Source organism: Bombus bifarius, unplaced genomic scaffold (genome assembly GCF_011952205.1).
Source record: "Bombus bifarius isolate JDL3187 unplaced genomic scaffold, Bbif_JDL3187 scf7180000007978, whole genome shotgun sequence".
NCBI lineage: Eukaryota > Metazoa > Arthropoda > Insecta > Hymenoptera > Apidae > Bombus > Bombus bifarius.
This window is the reverse complement of record NW_022884363.1, coordinates 3223442-3242148: the sequence shown is the minus strand read 5'-3', so window position 1 is coordinate 3242148 and position 18707 is coordinate 3223442. Positions and strand designations below refer to the sequence as shown.

Genomic DNA, 18707 nt, shown 5'->3' with positions numbered 1-18707 from the left:
AGTAGAAGGCAGAAAGAGAGAGTATGAGAAGTAGACGAGAGTCAGGGGACCAAGGAATAGATAAGCAAATAAATAAACTAGCGGGGCGAAGCGAAAGCCAGCCAAGCAGAGGGAGTAGGGCCGCTGGGTGGCTCTCGGGCAAATGCTCGACGAGGTCGACGTCCTGACACGGATGGTTGACGCCATGGGGCCCGCCTCGTAACCGGCCTGGAAAGAAGAACGAGGAAAGGTAGATAAAGAGGATGAAAGAAAGGGCCTTGCCGACTTGCGTTTTCATCGTCTAAATATAAATTCCTCCTTCTCTCGTTTACGATCTCTTCCTCTGGTTCACCCTCCCTTCCCGGAGCCGTCCACGCTACGGCCGCTGCAAATTCCTTGATTAATTCGTCGAAACCTTTCATGGTTAGGTTTATTAACAACACCGTAATCCGAGAACCGCGCTCGGAGATTGTTTACCATCCGTAGCGAAACTTACGAGGAATTTAATAGTCGGTTGGTTCTTCGAGTTTACGCGCATCGAACGTGGTACGTCGCGGGTCTTCCGTTATGTAGTTGCCTCCTTATTCGTGCGAAATGATCGACGAAGATCTCTGAAAAATGAGAACGGGAATTTATCGTATCTGCGATGCATTGTGTCACGACTTCGCTTTGTTGGCACCATCTTCTCTCCCTCTGCATCTTCGATCGCTCATTTTTGGCAATGGCATCTCGTTAAGACGTCGATATTTACCCGCACCGTTAGCAAAAGGTTTCTCGCAACGCGGATTTCCTGTGTCTTCTGCTTGGCGGAAAGCTTGTTTGGGGAGTCAACGGGCGTGCAGATTTGGGAAACGGTCAAAGACCGTTCTGCTGGAGCGGGAAGACGCAGAAAGAGAGGGGGGAAGGTCAGAGAAGAAAAGAGAGCATTTCGACGGAGGATCATCCGGATTCTCTTGTTCGAGGATGAGAACTAGTTCCTTTCTTTTGTGGCGGCTACGGTATAACGCGAGATCCGTCTTTGGACGGAAGTACACAATGGTGATGGGAGGAAGGAAGCGGCAAGCGAAAGGGGCGCGATCGTCTTTCGGACCGGAAATGAAGCGATCACCGCTTAAAAATCACGTTCGTGTGCGTGAGCAGCAGAATCTTTTTTTCTCTTTCTCGTCGTCCCATCTTTTTCTAGTCTTGTTCAATTTTCCCACTGCAAGAGCCGTTTAAATCGCGTTCGACGATACTTTGACTTGTTACACGCTCGTAAATAAAGGGAAATATGTTACAGTCGTGTCCGTAAGCCGATTATGCCGTAGATTCGTTAGAAAGTCGTCTGCCATTGCACAATCTTTGCTCGAATCACTCGAGTCACACGTAGCCTTGATCTTTCAACGTGCCTCGGATACGAACTACAATGCGTGACATTTTGGACGCTTTCGTTTGGCACGGGATCGTCAGGTGGTAGGACTTTTAAACGAGCCCGTAAGCCTGACCTGCGCGACATAGCCACGTGTCCGTAATGCTGATGTCAGTTCCGGCACCCGATTTCCTGGTACCGGCTGATCCATTGGCCTATGAGAGCAGAATTAAGTGTTCGGACAAGAGTTCGTGCCTCTACGTCTTACTATCACTCTATCATCGAATTCTTTTCGTATTTTTACGGAAAGTGTTGCCTCGATTGGTTACTGATCACGTTACACACCTGTCAAAAAACCCATGTAATTGCAAATATTTGACGTACATAAGACACTTTTTGAGGACGAAGTTGCTACCACTATCTGTTTCAAACGTTGGACATATCACTAAATCGTAGGATGCCAAAAAGCGAACTCTAAGTAATCAAGTCGTTGACGTTTTTGTTGCAGCGTGTGGCGAACCAGGCGCTTACCGTTTCGCCACAGCCGGCAGTAACGGTGGAGGGGCCGGTGTCCAAAATGTCTCCACCAACGAACGACGTGACCAATGGCGTGGTAGCGCCACCCAACACCTTGGCGCCCCGGGTTTCGCCGACCACGAACCCGGCCCTTACCACCATCAACCCGCCAACGCACAAGCGGACTCCCAAGGACTTCATCTTTGGCAAGGCGATCGGCGAAGGAAGCTTCTCCACCGTAAGTGTATTATCTCGTTAACTCGATTAAATCATTAAAAAGCTCCGAATTACACTGAGAAGAGAGCAGAAAAGGGGGCAAGAAAAAAGTGTCGCCGGTCTCGGACCCTCTCGATGTGATTCCTCTCAAACTTTCCCCTTGTTACGAAGAAAGTTTCTCTCGTATGGCGCGTCAGTAGTAGCAGTTGTCCCTGAAAGTTTTTCTGTTTCGCAACCCAACAACTCCTCTCCCTATTTTTACTCCCCATTTTTACTCCCCATTATGTTTAGTCGCGTACGCTACGAATATCGATCTAATCAGTACGTTGTTTCGATTGTTCCGTAGGTTTACCTCGCCAAAGATATCCATACTGGGAAGGAGTACGCGATAAAAGTGTGTGATAAGCGTCACATCATCAAGGAGAAGAAAACGGAGTACGTGAAGCGGGAGAAGGAGGTGCTAAACATGCTCGCGGGCGCGAAACACTCGTTCGTGCGCCTGTTTTGCACCTTCCAAGACGTCGAAAGACTCTATTTCGTTCTATCGTACGCGAAAAACGGTGAGCTCCTGCCGTATATCAACAAGGTGGGCTCGTTCGACATCGAGTGTACCAAGTTCTACTCGGCGGAGATCCTTCGCGCTCTCGAGTACCTTCACGGGCTCGGCATCATCCATCGCGATCTCAAGCCGGAGAATATATTGTTGGACGAGAAGATGCACGTGCTCATCACCGACTTTGGTAGCGCGAAGATTCTCAAGGACCCGGAGACAGTGGTAACGCACCCCGCAACGGACGATTCGCAGCAGCAGCAACAGCAGCAGCAGCAACAACCGTACCGAAGAGAACGCAGGGGTTCGTTCGTTGGTACCGCCCAATACGTATCTCCGGAGCTCTTAACCGACAAGACGAGCAGAGCCTCCGATCTCTGGGCCCTCGGCTGTATAATCTACCAGATGGTCGCTGGTCTGCCACCGTTCCGCTCTAGGAGCGAGTACATGATATTCCAAAAGATCCTGAAACTCGAGTACGAAATCCCTGACGGATTCTGCGAGCTGGCGAGATCCCTCGTCAGTCAGCTGTTGGTGCTCGAGCCATCGCAGAGATTGGGTGCCCAGGACGAACATGGTGCCGGATATCCCAGCATCAGGGCGCATCCGTTCTTCGAGGGTGTCGACTTTGAAACCCTTCACGAGCAGACACCACCGCCGATCTATCCCTACCTACCCGGTACCTCTGAGAACGAGGAGCTTAGGTCGCAGTACAGGGTTCCCGATCATCTGGAACCCGGCCTCGACGACAAACAGCTCACGAGGCTTCTTGGTCTGGGCATTGGCGAAGACGATGACGACGACGACGATGAAGATACCACCACTGAGCGCGAGAAACCCGCGCAACCCAGTACGGTCGTCGAGAAACCGAGAAGAACGAGGACCACTGCTGACGGTAGTAACATCGCCGATCTAACGCCGGAGGAGATCAGAAACCGGCTAGAGAAGCAACGTGCCTCGAACCAGTGGGACTGCTTCGTCGAGGGCAACCTGATACTGAAGCAGGGCTTCGTCAACAAGAGGAAAGGTCTCTTTGCTAGACGAAGGATGCTCCTGCTCACTACCGGACCACACCTATATTACGTCGATTCTGTAAACATGGTGCTGAAGGGCGAGATACCCTGGAGTCCGGAACTTAGGGTCGAGCCGAAGAGCTTCAAGATCTTCTTCGTCCACACGGTAGGTTTCTCTCTCGTGGTCGCGCTTCTTTCTTTGTAACTGACATTTTCGTTACGACGTTTCTATAATTCGCTGTCGTTACCTGTTACAGCCAAACAGAACGTACTATCTCGAAGATCCCGAAGGATTCGCATTGGAGTGGTGTAGAGCGATCGAGAATATGCGAGTCCATTACTACGGCCTGCAGGAGTCCACCGCTTAAACAAAAGACTGATGAACATAGATCGTTTCGGATGGAACAGAGCAAATGAACGTTTCACCGATTACGGTAATAACAATGTCCGCGAGGTGCGATCATCGATGTATTATTAATTTGTTTATGGCCAGAGGGGGCGTTTATTTAGATCGTTTGTTAGCGTGTAACTTGGCATTAGGAGAGGTACATTCTAGAATAGGTTAGCGTTTTTCTAACGCGTTCAAAGCACTGTGTACAGATTAGGAAAATTTTCTAGATAAAAATACAAAATGTTTAGATAATAGTAGACTTCTGTTGAAATACAGAGGAATGAAGAGATATACAAAAGGCACAAAAAGTGTTATCGAAATCGTGCGATTGCCGGTTTTTTCACTAGTTACGTTTTGTTATTTATTATCGAACTCGCGGAACCTTGAAAAAGCTGCACGACGTTCCTCGCACGTGAACACACAAGGAATAGCGAAATTTTTAGCCAAGGTTTTAGCTGTGTGTATTCACAATGTTAAGCGCTGCCTGTGACATAACGTTCGTGATCGAGGTCGCCTGGCTGCCCACTACTTTCATTACGGGGAAAGGAAAATAAAGTCGTTCATCCGCGCGAATTTTGTTATTTATAATTCGTGACACGTAATCGGGACATCACAATCAAAATTTTATCGTGTTAAATCGACGCTTCGTAACTCTTTGGGAGAAGAAACGAGAAACGGTAGTACCTGGTTGACGAAGAAAGGAACAAAAAGAGTTATACTAACTAACGTTAGACTAACGTAAACGGAAGCCAGGCGTATGTCGATTATTCGCGTTTAAAGCAGTGGCAGTATGTAGCAATTTTGTTCCAAATATAGCCAAAATTACATAGAAAAATACAGACGAGTTCTTTTAGAAGTTAAAACGACGGCGGAGTGACAATGTGTGATTCGTATGATAGTTTTGTATTCGCTGTCGATTTTACGAATCTAGGACATCAATTTATATAGTCGAAGTTAACCAAAAAAAGATAAAAAAATGCAGTGGGGGACAACATTGCCGCTTTGCAGCTTTAATAAATAGTTTACGTTGCCTGAAAGGGATTTGCGGAATGTTGCGCGTTATTCCGTTGGATCCCTTGCTCTCTTCATATTACAGTATTCTTCTCGTTGTTCGTTACCCCATTTCCTCCTCGGTACGTTGTAAATATTAGCGCGATGTCACGAAGAGCAGGCTTCGTAAAGCATATACTAATTCTATACATAGTTCTATATATTTGTAAGTACAAAAATCGTTGTCCAACCACGGCGTTTTTACGTTCGTTTCTTAGTCCGATTTTCTTCGTCTCCGATCTGGCCCTCGCGGACGCGATCGAACAATGTGTATAGCCGGGAACTAGAAAAACATCGTTTAGGTCTTAATTGGAAGTAATGTTTAGTAGTTTAAAAGAAAAAGATGCAAGAAGAGAAGAAGATTAGCGTTTGTTGTACAAAGAGAAGCGGTGGAGATGGGAAGAGTGTTCTTTTTGTTCTTTTCCCGTGAAAGACTTGGCACTTGAACATTATAAATTAAGTAGTTAGGAAATAGAATCCTTTAAAAAGGGTAGCTTTAAGAGAAGTAGTATCCCGTTTAGATTTGCGAGAATCACACACACAAACACATACACTACTACACTCGTTGCGTTCAAGCTATCGTCGTTGTCGTTCTTACTACTATTCTAAGTTTCTAATATTTAGTAACATAGTTAACAATATTAATTAATTATTTCATCGTATTACCAACGTATAAGTATTTTTCTCCCCTCGTAACTGTCGACGTATTTAATTGAACGATTTTGTTTTTTCATTTTTTTTTCTCACGCGCGATCTTTTCTTAATTTATTATTCGCCGTAATTGTCCTACGTTTATTTATTTTTTATAGTTTACGTTTCCGCGTTAGTAAGGATCACACGCTTCGTTTACGTGTAGGCGTTCACATACAGACTTAGTACTAGTACCGCTACTACCACTGCGACTATTATTATTAGTGCTATTACTACTATTACTATTACTATACCTATTACTATCCCTATCATAGCGTCGTTGTTGCATACGTAGATACACGCATACGAATGCGTGCTCGTCGCGTGTATATACGCATGCACGTGCTTATAATACGTTCTGTAACTTATATTATTACTCTCTATCCTCTTTAGGCGTAATTTTAGGTATTTTGTAAATAATACTGCCACGTTTATCGCGTCGACTTGCCGAAACGCTATTCCTCGACTTTGTGGCGCTATCGAGTCATGGCCGGACTGTGTACGATACAGCTGTATATTATCTATACATAAATATTCTATATATACATATATAATTATATATATAAAAAGGTATATATATATACACACATAGACGCGTAAAATTATATAAAATATTTATGAATTGTGAATAGTAGTTAGGAAAATCGTGTATAAACGTTCGTTTGTAGATTTTAGGCCGAATACGCGCTTAGGTTTAATACTTTGTTGACGTTACCTTTGCCACGACTTGATTGCGCCGTTTCATTACACGTTGTACTATAAACGCATGATAATCCCCACGTTCTCCTCGCGATATTTAGGGAGACTTAAACAGGGTATTCGGAGAAGTATTCGATGGAGGGTGGTTCGGTCGTCGTGCCTGCGACGCCGCGTGAGTACGCTCGAAAAAATGGTGATTCGTTTATGGATCAACATTGTCCTCGTGCCCAGTGGCTTTTCAAAATGACCGCTTTTGGCTTGCCACGTACGGTGCTTGCGGGCTAAAACGGGGCGCATAGGCTCGACGATCGTCCACCCTCGTCGTTTCTTTCTCTTCAACTAGTGAGAATCGATCGCGAGGAGGAGGTATTCGATAATTGTTGCCGCTGACACCCCCGCCCCCTCCCCGTCCTAATCCTTATACTCTTCGTACTCCGCAGAATAGCGTTTCGGTAGCGTTAGGTAAAATGAAGCACCAACACACGCAGTCTTTCTGTCAAAACGAAGCACGTGTCGAGGACATTCTCAAAATTTAAAAAGCATGCGAAATGTTGCTTTAACAAAGACGACGCGGCGACGCTGTTTCACGGCCGAGTCCGATATTATAGTTCCTCGTTGCCTCGACCAGCTGCTTCCTTTCCGAAGAAAGAATGCGTTCACTACCCTGTCATCAACCCGGAGAATCGTTTTAATCATGGGTCGTTGATACGGAGTGCGACACCGGCGTTTCCATTGTTGTAAACTTTGTAGGTTCTACGTTTTATGTAGACGTTGCAAACTTTCTGATGGAAATGCGTAAATTTTTCCTAAGCGCTGGCTCCTGTCGAGGGGAAGGATGGTCGCTTATTAAATAGTTTTCCGTCGGTTTTGGAGACTGGTCTTGAGATTCCTAACCCCAAAGGGCGACGCTTACCTCCTTTTTTATTATAGTTCACTTGCTCTAACTGAACTTAAAGAAAATTTCTAATGTATTTGTTGAGTGTCATTCGACGCAAAAGATCTAGCTAATTTAATTTATACGCTCGCGAGAGGGAAGAACGAATACTTAAAAAGATCAAGCAAGAATATGTGTATGTAAGAAAAGAAAACATTCGAATGCACTAATGTAAACTACGCAAGCAATAACAACAAGGCCTTGCGATTATTCAAATGCCTACCGTTTCGGCGTAACAAGGACGGTTCAACTATTAATTGCAGTATTATTAAATGTATGCAGACTAAAGTACACTTACACGCGTACACCTACACATCGGTTTACTTATACACATTAAATACTTCACATTGGATAAGAAGACTCTGTAAATAGTTAGTATGTAATTGATATTATAGGTGATACAACCTATTAATATTAACATCAAATTTATTTATAGTAAATTTTCCGAAATATCGCATATCTATGTGTTATTTAATTACCAATAACCTTTCCTATCCTGTTTGAAAATTACCGTTTTATTCCTATATATTAAGTTAAAAGGAATCAATAAATTCTTGGTAAGTATATACAGAATGTATATTTACACTACAATTATTGTACATTATAAACTAATTACAAGATACTTAACATCATATGGCACTCTAAAAATGTCTTGATGACATTGGAACGTAAGTATTTAATTCCATTAACATTAATCCATATTGCATAAGAATACATTTATTAATGAATTTTCCTGTAACTTAAGGAATTACCATATAAAAAGCACATCTAGTCATTTGAATAATTGATTATTTTCTTCGAAGTATTTTGCGTGCTACAGTAGCGATGGTTATTTGCGTAAAAACAGGTATAGGAAGAGATTTTTCTGATTAATTTGACAAATGCGCCAACAAATGCTTTTTTAAATCCGGCATATTCTTTGAAATGGTTGGGCATTTGTGACACTTTAGCGGAGTATTCAAGTGTTGCGCGCTCTCCTCCGATTTCAATTTTTTCAGTTCACCTTTCTCGCGTAACTGGTGGCAAATGTCTGCAATTTATAAAAAATGAGGTCTGTTCTTTTATTAAACAGACACAGATATATTTACCTGCTGAATGTAAGAAGAAGGGAGTTGTAAACGAATTCCAATGATACTTGGTCTTTAGACAAGGACTATTAAAATCTGTACTTATTACGTGTAAATGTAATCTGTGCATGCTTGGTACAGCATGGTATCCAATACTGCATCAAATAATATGTTTACGTGGTATTAGAGCGACTTAATTTTGGTGTGGGATAAAAACAATATCTATACATACAGGAACTCAGACTCTTTATGTTCTTGAGTTAAATCTTCAGCAACGCTATGCATGTGGAACAATAAATCTTCATTTTCTTTTTTTATGTGCCACAGAGATGGAATGTCTGCTTTTGGTATAACTAAATAGTGATATTGGGCTTTTGGATATTTATCTTTGATGACAACAACTTTATCATTTTCCTTTACTTTATACTGAGGATCTTCCATAGAAACAAGCAAACCTGTTGCCCAATCACGCCTCTTTGGAGCTATTACATCGGTCGATGTAACTTTTAGGGTTCGTTTCATTATTATTTCTTGATTTTCACCTTTTGCAGACCGTAATTTCTACCAAAACATATACTCACACAGTGAAACAAATTTTCGGCACTTTGTCCATGTCATAAATAGCATAATGCAATAATATAGTAATAAAGTACTAAAAATAAGAAAGAATTCCAAATTAATTTAATATTATTTTAATTATATCGTAATTTTATACTTACCGAGGTAATGCAACGAATAAGATTAACTGCTGGTCAATAGTACTTCAATTTCTATGAATTTTATACTAAAACAAATTAGCGTATAAATATCTCAGAGGTTATGTTTGTGATGTGATATGTGTTATAAGGTACGAAAAGTAGATAATTATAGAGAGATTGCTTGCATTCTGTTTGGAAAGACGTAGTGTGTACGTAATTAGCACTAAGCATGTTTATCAATTCTCATTTCCTTTGTATTTAATTAATCTTGTCCACTTCCGATCTTTCTGAATACGGAACAGCGTCAACTGAATTTGACATTTATCTACGCTCCGTTATTCCGAATCATATAATACGCATGCGCAAGCGTTCAAGTTCTTAGCGGCTTTGAATTTTGAATTTCTAAAAAGATTTAAATGTGTGCATTTTTAAAAGTAAAAGAATTTCCTAAGTAAATAGAGACGGGAAAAGAATAAACAGCCTATAATAACTTTAAATTTATTTATTTACTCAAATGGAAGGCAATCGATAAATTTGCAACAAATAAAAATAAATAACACTCTCTCTAGCAATAATTACGTGATCGTTACTTAAACGTACATTACAATAAATTCATAGATACTTAACAAAACTTATACCTTTTTCTTTTTCGCATGCTCATACAAAATATGTTCGTGTGATTGTATGTAGGTGTGTGTCCGCGCGTACGCATGCTCATGTTCGTATTACATTATCTTTTGTTACTTTCAGTACAACCGCACGTAGCATGTTATAAGTATATTTCACAAAAACTCTATATACAGACGAGTCTCGTCCCGTAGAATTTCATCTAATCGCTTATTTTTTTGTTGTTGTTCATATATTCATCCGACAATATTCTCATACGCTCGATTATACAAACAAAGACACTTTCACGCGTTTCACGACAGACTATCAGATTCGCACAGCCTGACAAATCAATCAATCAATCATCGATAGATTTCATGATTCATGATTCGAAGAAAATGAAATAATTACAGGATTACAATGCTAAGCAACGATATTTGCTGCAATACGTTAAAAAAAAGAAACAAAAACGATGAGGGATCGTACGCTATATGTTGGTCGATGGCGCTGGTCGTCCGCTTGCTTGTGATCACTTGAATGCGATTAAATATCGCAATTGTTTTATCCTAAACATATTTGTACAAGCAAGCCCGTTTCATAGATGACAAGTCAGCATACTCATGACTCTAATTTACGTATGATACAATATTTTACAACACGATACAAACTTTTATTGTCATGGCAACGGGTGGTACAATTGTAATGACGAAGCGATACGCGGTGGCAAGGGGATTTTTGGCACGATTTTCTACCCCGATCACGCACCATGTTCTCTTCTGTATTTTCGTGGAAACATTCCTCTTTTTCCATATTTTCCCGCGCTATGGAGCTTAAATGCAAAATTAGTAGTGTAGTTACAAAGCGATTTTTAATATTCAGTCGAATAAATGGGACCAGGTTCGATTTAAATGCACGGATTCTGAATTGATTATGACCGTAAACACGAGAGGGCACTGTAAATTGAATGAGTTATGGCGCGCGAAAGGTGTTGCGCTCGAGTTTTACTCCGAATATACTTGTTTTATTCACCCGCTTGTATTTGTAATTACATTCGATCGTCAATTTCGTTAAGACATTTAAGTATTTACGATCCGGGTCGTTTATATTGATTGAGAAACACGTTAAGTGAGAATTAGTGCTTTGCAAAGGAACTACCGTAAAATGAGGGTGCATCGCGACTGATTGCTTCATTGTTTCTACGAGGAGCATGGTGTCTCGGGGCTGATACGATGTTTCTCTATTGCATGTGAAGAACGTTTGGAATGTTGCTTTTTGCTGCTTCTTTGTGCGATATGGGGTGAACGATGATGGTATGTATTTGCTTGCCAAAGTGCCACTTTCTATCGTGAAAATAAGGGACTACGCCTAATCGAATCAACAAAGCACTCTTCGTCTTTAGTATTTGAATTCACACATCGTAAAAAAATTAAGATTGTTTTACTTTAACAAAAGTATCCTGAATTACAGAAATTTTATTGCACCGTACTGTAAAAGATTGCTTTGTGATTCAATCGCGGCCACTCGAGGACAACTGATAGCTTTAAGTGGGGTTTCAATTAGCACCATCGCTGATCTCATACGCTGATACCGTCTCGACGCACTCACATACATTTTCACGTATTAATCACGCTAGGTAACACTGTACGCATTCAACACTTTCGCTCCTTATTACCGATTTAGGCAGTGCGATCCTTTATCGTTACATCGGCGTACGAAGCCACTTGGTTCTGCAAAGAACGTCTCAGAGAAATGGAAGGCGCGTGGCTTCTTCCCTGGTGCTTTCTATTTTGCGTACGTTTAGTAGAATACAACATGAAACACATACGATACAAACATAACCTATACAGCAATATCTTGGCACAGTCCAATTTAAATAAACATAGCTGCATTTATCGTTTCGAATTGGGTACAATGCGACGTATAAAGTTAGGTTAGAAGCTTCGATCGGCCAATCAAAATTCTGAGACGAATCCTTCTTAACTCTTGCACAAATTTATGAACAAAAGCGTGGCTCGTGGTACGCGTAGCTTCGATCTCTTGCTCATTTGGAAACATGGAATGTCACAAAAACAACAAAAAAGATTCGTAAAGGGAAACGAAGAAACAGGAGAACCGCACGATACCCTTACATCGGTATACCTTTTGTTTGCACCCATTCTGAAAATTTCTATGCGATTATTGATTATAATATGTATGTGTAATCTCTAACATCACATGCTCTGCCTTAGAAAAATTATATATAGCTGTGCGGGAAAGCCGTCGATCTTGCTTCTTCTGGTTTTCCTTTTCTTCTTCTTTCATTTTTTTTTTTTTTTTTTAAATTACATTTTCCTTTTTGTCTTACCGAACGTACCTGTGTTTTCGAACTCAGCGTACACTATATTTTACATATATGCATATATATATGTATATCTATGCGTATATACATATATACATACATACAATTGTTTTACAACCGTTACAATATACTTATTTTCATAAATAAGTATTTCGATTATACCATTAAAATTGAATAAGGTTCTGTTTCGGAGGGATGTAATTCGAAGGAAATGAGGTTGGAAGGGAGAAGCATACGAGAAAAACATATACGCCGCTTTCCCGTTTTCCTGTTTAACACACATGCTATTCGCAGTTATTAAAACTCAAGCAACACACGACTGTAGACTGGATAGTAAAAACTAGCTAAAACGTTCGTAAGGAGATTCTTTGGAGAATTTTGAAGATATCGTCGTTGTCGTCTTATCTCCGATCGCAGGATGCATTCGCCATTACGAACTCATCTTCGCTTTCTACATTCGTCCTGCTCGGACGATCATTCGAATCTCAAATGATTACAGAAAAAAATCCACGCGATAATGCGCGACCGATCCGATGAAACGAAAGAACGACGGTACTATGCATTGGTTCTTATACTGACCGAGGAAGACCAAAGTATTCGTGCACTGATGACAATTATCTTCTATTATAAAACCCCTTAGAAACGATTGCTTCGCGGTCTTGTTCTCACCCTTGCGTTTTCACGCTACGATCCTCTCGCAATTATGCACCTTTCTTTTTTTCACGTGTTTAAATTACTCACCTAGAATTGCGGTTTCATGAAAATTATATAGCTAGTTATTCCTAGTTCAGTTTTCGTAAGAAAGTTTTTCGCTCGATATCGAGAAGCGTAAATTGTACGCGTAAGTACAATAGTTTGAATGTCCACGGGAAGTTGCACAGCGCCGAACTCGCTAGAAAACAGTATCAGAGGCAAGCAACTGCAAAACGATTCATAAAAATGCACCAAAAGTAGTCACAGATTAATCACAACAAGTGTAGCACTTGGCTTTGCCAGGTTGTTAAGTTGTTTCTGTGCCTCGCTGGATCTTTTCGTTTTCCCGTTGATACGTGGATTAAGTACACAAGGCCGAGCTCCGAGGAAAAATCTCGGGCTAGGTTGCGAAGTCGACTTTGTCCCAAGTTAGTGACAGATCGGAAGACATCTTGAAGTCGGAGTCCTCCATGTTGAAGAGATCAAACGGGTCTTGACTACTAGCTAGCAACGGGTCGTAAATGTCTGTACCACTCGACAAACTTGTCGGTGGGGCTGGCTGATGATTCGACACCGTGGAAGCAGTCGGAGGAGACTGAGGCATCAGAGAATCCAGCCAGTCTGGATCGTCCATGTCCATGGGCATGTCGCCGATGTCCATCAACTCTTGGGGTGCTTCCATTTTTACTCCTAAGTCGCAATCCAATTGACTGAAATCCATCGTGTCTAGAGTTTCGAGGTCCAACTCGAGTTCCTGAAACGAAAAATCGGTACGATATATTTTCCATTGACTTCGAAAACGAAGAAAAGCATCGCTTTGTAATCGAATATACCTTGAGGTCTAAATTTGCGTTATCCGAAGAAGTTACTTCTTGAGGAGGCTGAGGATCAGGCGATGCTTGCTGGGTGGACTGCGGGCTGAGCAGCATAGCGGCGTCCAGGTCACCCTCCGAGGTTAGCAGGTCTGTGTTGAACGACGAGATCTCTTCCTGCTGCTGTAACTGTTGTAACGCGGTTGGCAGCTGGATAGAGAAGGTTGCCAAAGGCAAAGGAGGCGGTGGCGGTGGCGCCGGCGCCGGTGAACTCACGCAATCACTCTGGGAAACCTCCATGGCAATCGGACTGATCGGACTGATTGGACTAGCAGCGGTGAAAACCAACGAATGAGTCTGACTGTCCGCTGGTGCCGTGAACACCAAATTTTGTTGGAGCTGTCTGTTCGGTGTCGTTGGTGTGGCTGGGTCCTGCGCGGCGCTCGGTGGTAATTCGCCATTTTTGATCAGGATCTCCAACACATCGTCCACGACTTGACTCTTGATGTGACTCTTTTGAACCGGTTCAATTTTAACCTGAGTGGAATAGAATTGTGGAATAGAATCGATGAAGTTCTATTTCAACACGAATAGTCTTTTCTCTTCCTTTTCTTTCTACTACAAATCAAATATATCAAAGCAAGCAGACGTCTTTACCTTTAAAAGTTTTGCGGCTTCGTCGTACTGAGGAGGCGGTGGTTTTCCATCTTCGGCAGTAACAGTTTGTTGTTGCTGTTGCTGAGCCTGCGCCTGCGCCATCAAAGCGCTCAGCAGCGAGCCATTTAGTTTTGTAGGCTTGGGCAGGTTGAAAACTATCGCTGCGGGTATTTGCACGGTGGCACTGTTCTTGGTCTGATTCTTTTTATTATTAATCGCAGTCAGAGTCGAAGAGTCCAGAATGGCAGCAGTATTATTTGGCTGCGCCTGCAAGAACGCAGCGAGGCTGGCTTTTGCGTTCAATTGCTGGAACGTAGCGTGTTGCTGTTGCGTCTGCTGCTGAGACTGTTGTTGATTCTGCTGTTGTTGTTGCTGTTGCTGTTGCTGCTGTTGCTGCTGTAGGTGCTGCAACTGCTGCAAATGTAACGCCAGTTGCTGTTGCTGCATCTTGTTCTGGATGTGTTGCTGCAACACCAGCTTCTCAGCGTGAACCGTAGACGGTTGAGTTTGACGGATCTGCTGAAGTTGCTGTTGAGACTTGTATAATTCACGTTGCAACTCTTCTATCCGTTTCCTTTGCTCTTTGATTATGTCGTCTCCTGAAACACGGGCTACATCGTGAAAACACGGACGTGTGTTGCGTTCCGAAAAATTCATTTTTCGAAAGTTTTATCGTTCATTTAAGTGTACATCGTATTTTCTACTTTATATCTGGAGGAAATATACGTAATAAGGAACGCGCTGAAATACCTGGGGGACTCGACGGATCGTCGTGTTCGCTACCATGCGGCGAATCCGTGCGAGGACTGTTAGGTTCGTCCTTGACGGCTGAGCCAGGACTTTTGGCATGGGAGCTCGACTCGTCGGATGTGACTGGCCCCGGGGTATCCATCAATATGTGGCCCATGTGCGTCACGTGCGGTCCATTTGAGCTAGACGTCGAGTTGCCGCTAGACGATTCCGTGAACGGCTTTAATCTCTCGATCAGCTGTGGCTTCGAGCCAGATACCGGCAAGTTTCGACGTTTCAACTCTACTTTGAGATCACTTACTGAAAGGGTTACATTTATTTCGGTCAACCAATCACCGACACTGTGCTTTGTTATTTATTTTTTCATGAGTACAGTTTATTCTCAGCGATATAATTAACCAGTTTCTTTTGCTATCCGTCCCGAACCGAGCTTAGGACACTTACCTTTCATGTCCTCCAGCTTGCCCAAAGGCCTTAAGGGCGGTTGTTCCGAGGGGTTGTTCGAGGAATTCGAAGGTGCAGGACTCGGCGCGTTCACGCTGCTTCCGCTGATGCTTCCAGCGTCGCTGGCACCGCTGCTGTTCAAAGACAGTGGCGGCTTTTGCGCTGCCGGTAGAATGATCTGAGGGTACTAAACAACAGAACAACCGAATTATGTAACGTCCGAGTGAACCGCGAGCTTCGGATCCGGGTACACGATAATTACATAAAACGAACGTTCGAATTGAGTAACCCCGCCGTCTCGTAACTTGAGCCCAATTTTCGATTATAAATTTAGACGTAATAACGTAATTGCCATGCAAATTGTCGGGGTGAAAGTACGGCGTTAACGAGACATATCCGGCTGGATTCGCCCGTTCGCTCGCCTGTTGCTAACAGACGAAGAAAGTGGACGCTTTATAATATTTCTATTTGGTCGGTGATCGCTTTCGTCGAGGTAAGCGTACCTTATGCTGCCATTCGAGCTGCCACTGGAGAAATAGCTGTTGCTGCTGAAGGAGTAGCTCGTAGCTGGTCTCGCCAGGCGGTGCCGACCCGAGGCCGGAAGTTGTAGACGACACTGAGGTCTTTTGAGCGTTTGGCGGGCCCTGGGAACAATCACCGTTCAATGTCAGTCGATATTAATGACCACCGACGAATTAAAAGGGGCTCGGTATCCTCCACTCCTAGATCATCTCTAATTGCTTAATCGCAAAATCATCGTTCCACACTACAAACATCCGTATACTCCTCTTCATGGCACAAAACAGATAACAGAAGTTGCCAGTCGCGATTCTTTTTCCACGTCTTAATCGTCTTTGTCTTTAAAAGTCTTCGTCGAAAATTCTTACATAGTATTCGTCGCGGGAACGCGTGAACGAAAAGGCTAACGCAAAAATCAAGTTAGCGGTCCAAGGAGGATCAGCAACGTGGGAGAAGCCAAGGCGCGAGTGATAAATGATACATCAAGATGTTTTCTGCGCCCTCATTTGCACGCCCATTCCCGGTTCGCTTTCACACCGACCACGCCATATCCCGAATGTTTCAGGAGCGTGGCCTGGGCCTTTGGCACCTATCGCGAACTCGGCTGGACCCTGGATCCCTCTTTCTCTCTCTCCCAGCTCCAAACTGCCTGGACCCCCTTGGAACCGCTTCTTCACCGCTCCCTGGCTTCCTCGCTCTTAGGTGCAATTAGCGCTCGAATTACTCAGAGCTAACGAGGTGGGCCTCGGGCCCCAGGCCCTTCAAGAGATCGCGAGAGTTAATCACCCGATACGATCTCCTTCTGCGTTTCGTTCTTTTCTCTTTGCCCAAATAGAAAGAGAGAGAGGGAAAGAGAGAGAAAGAGATTGCTCCCTCGCGGGCTACGGGAGCCGAGATTTACCGGCCGTCCGTATCCCTTTTTACTTTGCTTTTACCCCTTCTCTTCTGCTCGCTCTTACCTTTTTTTTCTTCGGCCATTCGCCATTCTCGTCTGCTTTCTTTTCTCCCGTTTGTCGTTTTTTTTCCTTTTCGAGCTTCTTGTTTCTTTTGTTTCCTCTTTGTCTCTGCCTTCTTGTCTCCTATCTCTGTTTCGTCTCCTCCTCGAATCTTTTTTCTATTTCGCGCAGTTTTTTTTACTTCGAAACATTTCGTCCTCTTTTTTCTTCTTTCTCTTATCTTTCCAAATATCGGTAGCCGATACAGGACGATTTCGCTTTACATTTACGGGGCCACGGAGAATCGAAAATGTTCGCAAATTTTAGCGGCAACGTAACACCACGCTTTGTACGAGGCGAGTCATAAAACGTTACGCGAGTTTTTACTTTCGTACGGCCAGGTTTAACGTTTAAGTAATATATTTGCACCTTGCTGGCATGAGAGCCGTGCGTTCACGCCCACCACCGAGAAATATAAACAGAATCAAGAGTGAAAGTAGTAAACGCTACATCGATTCCTGTTCTTTTCTTTTATGTACGTTCTACCGTTACATCGCTCGCGTATCATCGATTTATAATACACGCATAATACTCAATGGGAAGATCGATAATTGGCAAGAACTATCTCAGTCGTGTACATATATCTAGCGAAACACAATGAAAAGCTTGAGTGGATCGGTACCGCGAGTAAAAGACAACATAGGGGCATTCAAAGAGACAATAGAAGTAATCAAAGCGACTCACTTTGTACTCATGGAACTTGATGGTACGAGTCTTCGGTTGGCTTTTGGTCTTCGACTTCTTCCTGTTCTTATCCTTGCCGGGCGCGTCGCTCCTCTGACACGTGGAAGCGGCTATGGGGCTTGGTTGCGGCCTGGGGGTGATGGCGGCCGGCGGTGGTGCCGGTGGCGACGCTATCGAGATATTGGAAAGGGGACTCAGGCTGGACGTGGTCGAGCCCAAGGACATCGGACTCGGCGCCGGCGCCAGTGGAAGGAGGGTCGTCGATGGACCGTTTGTCTGACTCGCCTGTTAACAGAGATCGTTGCTTTTTTCACTATGGAATCCTCGATTAATCAGCTTACATCGGTACGCTGCCAATTTATGAGCAGCTCTTAACGTCCGACGTAAATCTATTTTTGCGGCGTGTTTCGATGCTTTTTCCATTGCTATCGACGTTCCCCGCTTATTGTCTCGAAATGTCTTTCTTTCGGGACGCCGTTATCGTCCATCTACATCGACCGATAAATCAACCTTCCGTCGGAGATCGGGATTTACGCGATTCTCGAGCCGCTCACCTGCGTAGAAGCATGCTGTTGATTGTGCTGCGCCTGCTGCTGGGATTGCTGCTGCTGTTGTTGCTGCTGCGAACCCACCACCGTATTGCACAGTTCTGCGAACGTTTGTATCGTCGACTCGTTCGACGCTTGTTGGAACACCGGCGACGTGGACGAGACTACCACGGCACCGCCAGTCGTTGGAATACTAAGGGAAACGGTCACTATACCAGCCGAGGCAGCCGCTGTTTCCAGAACGTCCGACCGAGATTCCAGCTGGGGCGATGGTGCACCTTCCGAACTCTGAGAGTCATCCTCGAAGGTGATGTAATGGTCTGGATGCTGAGGCTTGGTTACCTGGCCTTCGCAGGTAGCCTTGAAGGAAATGTGACCCTCTGGTGGAAAACGATAACAAGGAAAGGATAAATTTAAGCAAAATATAAGGAAACAAGCTGAGTTTACGTGACACAAACGACGCGTTAACGATGCTCTTTTTACAAACGTCCGAAGGTTATCGATCAAGAT

At 43.5% G+C, this 18707-nt stretch overlaps 3 protein-coding genes across 17 annotated transcripts in view; 1 reads left to right on the top strand and 2 right to left on the bottom strand.

Moving 5' to 3' along the window:
- Window positions 1–7843, top strand: part of LOC117204525 (3-phosphoinositide-dependent protein kinase 1) — a 407721-nt gene extending 399878 nt beyond the window's left edge. For all 9 annotated transcript variants that reach the window (XM_033442017.1, XM_033442018.1, XM_033442020.1 and 6 more), the window contains 3 exons: window positions 1836–2081; window positions 2406–3788; window positions 3880–7843. In XM_033442017.1, the coding sequence (XP_033297908.1) occupies window positions 1836–2081; window positions 2406–3788; window positions 3880–3990 (1740 nt within the window). In that variant the 3' untranslated portion in view covers window positions 3991–7843. The remainder of the gene's footprint in view (window positions 1–1835; window positions 2082–2405; window positions 3789–3879) is intronic.
- A 94-nt stretch (window positions 7844–7937) lies between these two features.
- LOC117204527 (aprataxin) lies at window positions 7938–9506 on the bottom strand. 2 transcript variants are annotated; one of them, XM_033442028.1, is made up of 5 exons: window positions 9173–9506; window positions 9035–9105; window positions 8686–8956; window positions 8475–8608; window positions 7938–8416 (listed from the first exon to the last, which is right to left on the bottom strand). In XM_033442028.1, exons 2-5 carry the CDS (start codon window positions 9078–9080, stop codon window positions 8256–8258), a joined length of 612 nt encoding a protein of 203 aa, XP_033297919.1. In that variant the 5' UTR covers window positions 9081–9105; window positions 9173–9506; the 3' UTR covers window positions 7938–8255. The 2 variants fall into 2 exon arrangements, with proteins under 2 accessions (XP_033297919.1, XP_033297921.1); XM_033442030.1 differs by having other exon boundaries at window positions 8686–9105; window positions 9173–9500.
- A 132-nt stretch (window positions 9507–9638) lies between these two features.
- Window positions 9639–18707, bottom strand: part of LOC117204314 (myocardin-related transcription factor B-like) — a 239380-nt gene continuing 230311 nt past the window's right edge. For 4 of the 6 annotated variants that reach the window (XM_033441570.1, XM_033441567.1, XM_033441565.1 and 1 more), the window contains 8 exons: window positions 18204–18577; window positions 17650–17934; window positions 15955–16095; window positions 15452–15638; window positions 15008–15307; window positions 14258–14868; window positions 13622–14137; window positions 9639–13542 (listed from right to left, as the gene is read on the bottom strand). In XM_033441570.1, the coding sequence (XP_033297461.1) occupies window positions 13189–13542; window positions 13622–14137; window positions 14258–14868; window positions 15008–15307; window positions 15452–15638; window positions 15955–16095; window positions 17650–17934; window positions 18204–18577 (2768 nt within the window). In that variant the 3' untranslated portion in view covers window positions 9639–13188. The remainder of the gene's footprint in view (window positions 13543–13621; window positions 14138–14257; window positions 14869–15007; window positions 15308–15451; window positions 15639–15954; window positions 16096–17649; window positions 17935–18203; window positions 18578–18707) is intronic. The other 2 variants (XM_033441568.1, XM_033441566.1) reach the window with 2 other exon arrangements.